Consider the following 9240-nt stretch of genomic DNA (forward strand, 5'->3'; position numbering starts at 1 on the left):
GGTGACTGAAGCAATTTTGGCTCTAATTAATTCATGGATACCAATTCACTAGTTTGCATTCAACATTAAGCTTGGCTATATGGCCTCTGAGGCATTACTGCTCTCAGTCATTCTCTCCACACCTGTCAGGAGAGAGTTCCTTCAAGGGACACAAAAAAAGAAAAATATTCTTACACCTCACCAATCGATTAGAGTGAGCCTAAAGCTTGGCAGAATCTTAAGGCAAGCTAGATGGAATCTGAAATTGCCTGCCTGAGTTTGAAGCTATCGGTTCTGTTATCAACATCTTGGGGTGGGGGGGAAGGGTGTTCAAGAAAAAAGCTTCAGTGTGTTGTAGTAATGAAAATCAATGGAGTTTATTTTCATTTTGCTTAATTAAACCCAAATGCACCTCAGAGTCCAGTGATTCAGCTTCACCCTTCCTAATTTAACAGCGCGGTGATTTTAAGGCTTCATGTTTCAGACGACGACAAGAGATCCTGTAGCCTGTTGTTTCCCGCTTCAGTTCTCCGCATCCAAGGCCTGAAATTCCGGCCAAGGGCCGTCAAGATCGCACCTCGGTCCCGGTGTTCCAAAGATGACACACTGTCACGATTCCGCGATTCGTGTCCCCAGCTGCCAGCTCCCGGAGGCCGCGGGCCAGCGGGGGGCCCCGGACCCGGCCGCCGAGCACGGCGCCAGCTCTGTGCGCTGCGGGGCTCCGGCCGGCGCTACCCCTTGCGCTGCTTGTGCCGGGGGTTGCTCTTGCAGCACACGTAGAGCCGCCCGCGCCGCCGCACGATGTAGCAGTCCTTGCAGCGCCTCCTCAGCGCCGTCTTCGTCTTCAGGCCGGCGGGCGGCGGCGGCCCGGGCGGCGGCGGCACGGCCAGCAGCCCGCGGGGCGCCCGCCACGGCGGCGGGGCCCAGCTCGGACAGGCCGCGGGCAGCCCCGCCGCCCGTCCCCACGGGGCCAGCGAGCACAAGGGCGAGCGGCACAGCGAGCGCAGCGGGGCGGCCGTGGCGGCGGCCCTGACCAGGAGGGACAGCATGCTCGGCACCCTGCGGGGACAGCGCGCCCGTCAGGACACACGCACCGCTCCCACTGCCCTCCTCCTCTCCTGCCGCTGCCGCTGCCCCCACACCACCCACCGCCCCCACCGATGAGGACACCCGTCTCACTCCCGCCACCGCTGAGGACACCGCTGCCCGCTCACCCCCGCGGAAAGCGCCGCTCCCGCCCGCAGGCACGCGTCCCCCCCGCCACCGGAAGCTCGCGCAGGAACCGGGGCGGGGCCAGGCCCGCGCCCGCCCGGCCGGGAGTCACGTGGGCGGCGCGAAGATGGCGGCGCCCGCCGCGACCTTCCGCTGGCTGCTGCCGCGGAGCCGCCCGCTGCTGGCCCGCCCGGGGCTGGCTGCCGCCGCTGCTGCCCGGCCCTACGGTGTGCGGGCCTCCGACACCGGCGAGCTGGTGACGCACACCGGGCAGGTGAGCGCGCGGGGCCCGGTGTGCCGCCCCTCCGCTGCTCCGGGAGGGCGGCGGGCGCGTTCTGCCGGGGCCGCGGGCAGCGCGCTGGTGTAGTGTGATGTAGCGTAACGGGAAGGCTTAGGGTGGACATCGGGAGGAATTTCTTGCCGTAAACAGTGGCTAGGTACTGGAATAGGCCGCCCCGGAGGCGGTGGCGGGTCCGTCCCTGGAGGCGTTCAGGAAATGGCTGGGTGTGGCGCTTAGTGCCACGGTCTGCTTGACGTGGTGGGTTCGGTCCTGGTTGGGTTTGACGATGTCAGACGGCTTTTCCAACCTGATTGATTTTGTGATTCTCCGTTCAGCGCGCACAGTGGGAATTCATGCTCCTGGGTGATCCGTATACAGCAGGTGCGCGCTGTTTCGGGGAAAAAACAAAAGCCCCCGTTGATCAGGATCGGGGTCATTGGCCATTACCGAGCGTTCCGGTCCGAATCCGACTTGTGACCCGACTTGTGGGCGAGGGGTTGACAGGTGGAGGAGGCACCCTTGTGTCAGTGCCTTGTAACTCCAGGTTACCTCTTTTCCAAAGGAGAAGCTGAGACTCGTGTGGTGCCTTGAGATGGGAGAGAGGATGGCAGGTGGAGCTAACTTGGGAAAGCTGGCTCTGTGGTTACTTAGCAGAACAGAAATAAATACGAAACCTGAATTTCCCAGTTTAGTTCACCACCTAGGTGAGATCCAGGAGCAGCATTATAAATAATACATTTGTGTTCATCTCTGTGATCAGGCTCTTCTGTTTACTGGCTTTCCTGCCAGCCTCAACACCACCAGTTTCCTTGTCTGTTGTGCTTTCCAATGTGCAATTCAGTTACTTGTGTGAGGGAAATGGAAGCCAATTTTTCTGTATACTATATGCTTGTAAGGTGATAATATTTGAATCTAAGTATACAATTCAAGCTATTTATTTTCTAAGTCTTTGTGTTCTATGTTTATAGTTGTTGCTCTGTAAATAAGATCAAGTTTATTTTACATTCTAGGTATATGATGAGAAGGATTATAGAAGAGTTAGATTTGTTGGACGACAAAAGGAGGTAACTCATTCTACTATTTTTCATGGGAGGGGGGGTAGTTTATGGGTTTCTTTTCTTTACCTAATAGTAATGTCCTCAACCTCATTGTCATTAAAAAGCCCCAAACCAAAAAAGCCCCAAAAAAGCCCAACAAGCAAGAAACTGACTAAACCCAAACCTTACAACTAAAGCCAACCCATCAATGAGAAAAAAAAAAAAAACCCAAAAAACCCAAAAAACCAACAAAAAACCAAACCAGAAAAACCCCCAAACAAACAAACAAACCTTACCAAAACCAAATTTGGATTTGGGGTTTCAGTGGAGTTTTTTTTCACTATGGTGAAAAATTTTTTTAAGGCAGCTTATGGTTGCTTCTGTCTTACCTCCCTGCTTTTGGTAAACTTGAAAAACTCAAAACTTGCTCTGCATTTGCTAAGTGCTTGCATTTAGGATGTTAGAGTTGTAGGCATTTGAACATCTTAAACTTGGAACAGTTTTTGTTTTAAGCATGTGTTTTAAGAAGTTGTATGTTTTTATCACATTTATATTCAGAAAAATCGCATCATTAAATACTCTGCTGAATTGTTCGTCTGTTTATATATCTGTTTTGAAGCTTAATTTGCTTCTGTGTAGTTAAAATTCTGATCTTTACCCAAGTTACGTTTTTAATGAGCCTGAGAAGCATTTACTGAAAGAGTGATGAAACAAATAAAAGTAAAATGCAGGCTATTCTGAAATAATGAAGATTCAAGTGCAAAGTCTAGAAAATAGTCTAAGAAAATAAAGATAGTGTAGAAGGTAATCTTACCCCTAAGGAGTTGCAGCTGGGCCAGTTATCAAAGATTGGGAACAGGCCTGACTTTAAGAGGCACAGGTGTAACCAATGAGAATCAGAGTGCTATAAAAGAGTGGGGTGGCTGGTTGAGAAGGGACCTGGAGTCAGTTGGCTGCTTTGTGAAGAAGAAAGAGTCAGTGCTCTGAGGAGCTGCCCATGAGAAACACCAAGAAGGTATGAAGCTTTTGTGATAAGGAGATAACAGTATGGAACCCCTGCAATAAGATGACAACAAAAACTGACCACGGCAACTGCTAAACTGCATCTGCCACAGTCCAACCAGGGCATCCTGCCCTTCTGTAATCCCTAAGGTAGAGCAGGACCTATTTCAAGGCTGCCATTCCCACTTCAGCTCGGCCCTTTCTATCGGGCTGGTGCAGCAGCTGAAGGTGTGAGGAGGACTCACCTCAGTGCTCGTCTGTTTTTAATATTCTCTCCTGCCTTCCCTCTACATCTTTGGACCAGGATCAAATCCAAGTTTGGTTTTATCTCTTTAGTTTCCCAGACCATGGACTGGCACAGGTGGATAGGTGGGAAGAAGCAGCAACAAAATTGTCAAACTGGCACTCTGTCAGGAAAAAAATAGCCCATTGATTTATGCTTGGAGCAAGGCACATCTGGATGTGCTGAGGGAGTCAGCCTCTTCCTGCTGAGTACTGCTGTGCTTTAGTCAAAGGATTATGTTGTAACTGCAACCACTTGGGCTTTTTTGTGGTGTTTTCCTGGTGATTTCCTAGACTGTGTCTTGTTTAGTAGGCTGAACCACAGAGAAGTCTTAGCTACACAGTAGATGAGAGGTCTTTGCTTCTCTCTTTCTCCAGAAGTACCTTTTGTGGTTAAGAAGTGTTGGGATGAGTGGAGTTCATGCTTCTAATCCTGAAGCAAAGATGTATAATGGTTTTATCTCCTTCCTCCTTTAGCACAAAATGAAGGATACACAATTTTGAGTGTTACTAAAAATAGCAGTAAAAGTTCTTGCTGTTTAGCAAAAATTACATGACTTGTAGACACAGCCCCAGACAGTGGGGCTCTTGATGTTACCAATCTCTTTCAATACCAGAACCTATTTTTTTTGCTAACTTTTTTTAGCTATCATCTTCTTCTGGTAAGGATAAATTCTTAATTGGCAAAACTGACTTTTCCATTACTGTACCAAAAAATGCAGCGACTTAATGGGAGACTTGGTGGAAGATGCTAAGTTGTTACGTACTAGGATTATATAAAAACACCATTGTAGTTCCTAGGGATTTACGTAATGGACACATAGCTGTCTTTTTCTCAAAAATCTCTTCTTTATTACAATAGCAGCATGTTTATACACAGAGCAATACATACTGCCTCCTTTAGGTGTGCATATTATTTGATATTCATGTGTGTATGTCATGGCCTTTGAAAAAGGTGGCCCCTCCTGGAATACTTTTCCCTGAATTGTAGCAGTAGTCGTCTGCTCAGTGCACACTTGGAGAGTGTTGGATTGCTGTAGGTCCTGCTGAGGGACAAGCTGCTGTGTCACCAGCCTACCCAGACCTGGCTATGTTTTCCAGGCCATGCAGGTGTGCTCTAGGAAGAAGCCCTACTTGTCAGTGATGTGGATATTTGGGAAGTGTGTATGATGGATTTACAGAGTGGAGTAGTGGCATTTAGAGGTTTTTTCCTTTTTTCTGATGCTAAACAATTTGTCTTTCTGACTGTTGTTATGCACCACATTTATGTTTTCATGAGATTTCTGTGCAGTGATAGAATAAGCTACATGGCTAGAGCTCTAAATTACCAGCAGTTGTTTTATCTCATGCCTGACCTTACTTGTCTCACTATTATTTTTGAATTTATCAGCAGAGATTCTTCTGCAATTTTATCATGTAGTCACTAAAGCCGAATACAGTGTTGGTTAAATATGTTCTGTTCTTGTCTTCTTCTTTCTGCTCACCTCTCTGCTGAATCTGCTGAAACCTGAGCACTGATGTGGCCTGTATATCAGGGGAAAAGGTTTACTTTTGCAGAGTTTAGTGTTTAGTTCCTTGATCTGCCTTATAGCAGAGCCTTAGAGATGGTGGAGGAGTTGGGAGGAAGCCTAAGCAGGAATTTCTCGAAAGGCTGTAGTGGAACTGCGTGAGGAGGCAGCAGATGGCAATTGCTTTCTGTTTGAGTGTGGATGGTATCTGAAAGTTTCCCTCTTTTCCTTACAGGTGAACAAGAATTTTGCTATCGATTTGATAGCAGAGCAGCCTGTGAGTCAAGTTGAAAGCAGAGTGATATCGTGCGATGGTGGTGGTGGAGCTTTGGGACATCCCAAAATATACATAAACTTGGTAATGTCATTATTCTGCATATAGTATGTTTTGCCTGTGCGTTCTGTTTTTGTAAGATTATCTGGTTTTTGGAATGCTAGTTTAACAAAATAAAAGGAGCAACCACCTGAGGTACTAATTTTATTTGGTGCCTGATATAAATCAGAAGAATTAGAGGGCTCCATTTGAAGTTGCAGAAATTCCTTCTTGAAATTTTGGTTTGTTTAGTAGTTTAATAGGACAGTATTTTTTAAAAAAGAAATCAGGTGAAGTAGTACGAGCAACCACTGAGGGCAAAAATTAACATCCTTGCTGCATTTTGGAACGGTAATTATTTAAATGCCACCATGTAGTTTGACCATACATTTGCAGTATTTTTAGGACTATGCAGTTTATTTTCAGTCTTGCAAGTTCAAGGGAAAAAGAAGGAAGAAAACCAAACAAACCAACTCCTCTTTCAGTCTTTGGGAATTTTGGTAGTTCTGAAGACTGAATATTTCAGTCATGGCCAGAGAATGAAGAATAAATATTGTCTTATCCTCCTGTTGACAGTAGTGATAATTTCCAGTGTATTCTTGTTCTAGAGAGCAAAAATATTGAGGCTTCTGTCCTATGACCTTAATTGATGCCACTGTTGCTTAGGTCCTGTTCCCAGGTAGAGCCTGATTGCAGATGTTTTTGTCGGCTCATCTAAACTTCGACATTTCCTAATGCCTGAAAGAATGGTGGGGAAGGGCTGGTGTCCTTAAGTGTCAGTGTTGTTATGACTCCTAACTAGAATCATAAGCATTTCTATTTTGAACCAAGTAAGAATTTTGTAATAATTCATTTTACATTATCCAAAGTCAAATGTTTGGAGGTTCTGATTTGTAACACTTAGGAAGGACTTCAGCCTTCTGTAGCACACTCCTGATTTTTTTATGTTGATTCGTTTGATGTGTGCCATACTCTTGAAGAATCTTTGCTTTCAGTGTTTCAAAAAATACTAAGCTCTGTACTTTGGCAACATTGATTGATTTTAAGATGGCACAAATAAATAAGAGAAAAATTGTAATTACTTAAAGTTTTCTAAAGTGAAACTGGCAGCTGTTGTATTTTTATATTTTTGCAGGACAAAGAGACAAAGACTGGAACATGTGGATACTGTGGACTTCAGTTTAAACAGAAGCATCACTGAATGATCATCCCTGTGTGCTTGCAGGTTTCTGCTCAGATGTTAATGTTCAACTATAAATAAACAATATATTTAGAAAGCCAAGATTTGTGTTTATCTTAAGTATGGAAAGTCCAGTCTTTACATTTTTAAAACCCAACTTGTCAGGTATTTGAGAGCTGAATCGTATTACAATATCTGCTTTGTACTTAATTTAGTTTTCATGTCTGGCAGACTTCTTGTAGTCTTAGAATTGGTGTTTGGCTGTAGATAGGTTTGGTTTGTACTTGGTAGATATGTATTCTTTTCAACACTGAATGAGCTGTAATTGTTTACTGGGTGATTAATTATCCTAGGTGTTTGTCTGTTGTCATTGTGTGACACTTCTAATTGGTTCACGGTCCAGTATCTATAGCTAGATTCACAAATGGAAATACAAAGATATTATGATACTCAGCATTACAACACTCACTCCTGGAAGCAAGATTGTCAGCCCTGAATTAAGTAGCTGCTCTTGTGACCTGTTTAAAAGAAGCCACCAGTGCCTGGAATAGTAATCAGTGTGAGCTGGAGAACTACCCAAGCTGGCACGTGTGAAAGGTGAGGACATAACCATTTGCCCTTCATTTGAAGGGGTGAGAGTGTATCTGTTCTGATTGGGATTCACACCCAAAACCTCTGTTTGCAGCTAGGATGATGACCTTAACTCTGCGGTGCCTGGGCAGCACCATGACTTGCAATTGTCCTCCATGGAAGTAGTGAAAAAGAGTCTTGTCAGAGTAGGCATTGCTCCATTACAGGTGGTAGCTTCTGCTTCTTTAATACAAGTAATTTGACACTGAGAGCATCTACCTAGGCTGTGTGAGGCTGAATGGTTCTCTCTGTAGAAATCATGTGTTTAGAGGCTGTATTGCATGTAAGTAATTGCATGGACACCCCTCCTCTTTTTTCATTCACTCCACCTATAAAAGCTTTACCTCTTTCTGTCTCTTTCCCCTTATTCTTCCTCTCACTTTTTCTCCTTTCCATTACTGCTGGTTTCAGTGATCTTCTGGCCATCAATTTATTCTTTTTAATGACCTAGATTTAGGAAGTACTAATTAGAGTTATGCATTCTTGTGCAGTGTAGGTTACTGAGCAGTGACCTTTCTATAAGGCCAGGCTCTATTACGAAGGTTGTAATTTTGTAATGTTATTGCAGTGGCCAAGTTAACATCTGTTGTATTTGGAGTAGCACCTGAGCACGTACAAAGATGGCAACAGATCTTTCCATGAAACACAGTAATTTGCAATCTGACCTTATGCAAATGATCTGTCAACAGCATAAATGGGATATTATGAACAGTCTTCTGATAAATCTTATGCTTGAACTATCAGTGTCTGTCTTGAAGCATAAATCTGGTTGCATTTTACTCTGGCTCTCTACCAGTTTGTAGGGTATTTTGGCTGGCAGAGTTCTCTCATGGTGCAATCATCTCTTCAAAGAGACCTGAAACAAATAATTGTGTACAGTCCTCTTCCTTGGACTTTTGATGTTCTAATGAATAATATATCTGCTTGGATCACTGCTGCTCATAATAAATTAACAATGTTTAAATTGGCACGGCATCTGCTGAGGACCCAGACAAATCCCATCCCACTGGTCTGAACTATGGAATGCTGTTCTTGGATGTTCTCCCTGAAGTACTTGTGCTGTGTGAAGCTGTTGACACCCGTGAAACAACGGCCTCTTTGCTCCGGTGATCTCCACAGGAAGACTTCAGACTTTGCTTCATGTCAGTTCCTGTGTGCTAGGTTTGTGTATGTACACGGGGATGATTGTTTATATGAAGTCTTGCACTTTGAACTATGCCATCCACATACCTGTGGAAAGGCCAGCCTTGATTTGCAGGAAAAAGAAGAGGGGAGAAGCAAGAACTAAACTTTACTGGTTGTGCCAAGCAGATGCATGTGAAATGGATGTGTGAGGATAAACCAGAACACATCATATCAAAGTAAGGGTAGACTAAACCAGGTAAGTATCAAAGCAGCTTTGCAGTTCTTAGGTCACAAATTCAGACATGAAAGCGGTATGGAATAAAACTTTCAGACTTTTTTGTTCCTCATAAATAATTTATCCCAGCCTGGAACTACAGTCTCTGATTAGTGAAGTGCAAACCATAGTTTATACTCTGTCACTAGGGGAGTGCAAAGTACCAACACATGATAATGGTCTCAACTTTATCTTGGTTTTCTAGTAAAACCAGATAGGCTTTTCCCCCCTTTATTGCTGCATGTATTAAGGTTGATGAAAATCACTATGTATTTAAACTCCCAAAATAAATAAGGACCATCCATATTTTCCCCCATAATACTTGGTAGCTCTCTGTCCTCTAATTAAAAATAAACTAAAATGTATTTACAAGGCATGTTCTGTTTACAAGAGCACAAATCATTACTATGACTATGGC

At 44.5% G+C, this 9240-nt stretch overlaps 2 protein-coding genes across 3 annotated transcripts; one reads left to right on the plus strand and one right to left on the minus strand.

Annotated features, from left to right (window-relative positions):
• Nucleotides 1–331: 331 nt before the first annotated feature.
• MRPL36 (mitochondrial ribosomal protein L36) lies at nt 332–1247 on the minus strand. Of its 2 annotated transcripts, none has more exons than XM_030943166.1 (2): nt 1194–1247; nt 332–1038 (listed from the first exon to the last, which is right to left on the minus strand). In XM_030943166.1, the coding sequence occupies exon 2, from the start codon at nt 1026–1028 to the stop codon at nt 711–713; it is 318 nt and encodes a 105-aa protein (XP_030799026.1). In that variant the 5' UTR covers nt 1029–1038; nt 1194–1247; the 3' UTR covers nt 332–710. The 2 variants fall into 2 exon arrangements, with proteins under 2 accessions (XP_030799026.1, XP_030799027.1); XM_030943167.1 differs by lacking the exon at nt 1194–1247 and adding an exon at nt 1159–1184.
• Nucleotides 1248–1294: 47 nt separating this feature from the next.
• On the plus strand, nt 1295–6895 carry NDUFS6 (NADH:ubiquinone oxidoreductase subunit S6). The gene is made up of 4 exons (XM_030944076.1): nt 1295–1465; nt 2482–2535; nt 5536–5658; nt 6749–6895. Exons 1-4 carry the CDS (start codon nt 1319–1321, stop codon nt 6812–6814), a joined length of 390 nt encoding a protein of 129 aa, XP_030799936.1. The 5' UTR covers nt 1295–1318; the 3' UTR covers nt 6815–6895.
• The last annotated feature ends 2345 nt before the right edge of the window (nt 6896–9240 follow it).

The sequence above is a fragment of the Camarhynchus parvulus genome, chromosome 2 (genome assembly GCF_901933205.1).
Source record: "Camarhynchus parvulus chromosome 2, STF_HiC, whole genome shotgun sequence".
Lineage (NCBI taxonomy): Eukaryota > Metazoa > Chordata > Aves > Passeriformes > Thraupidae > Camarhynchus > Camarhynchus parvulus.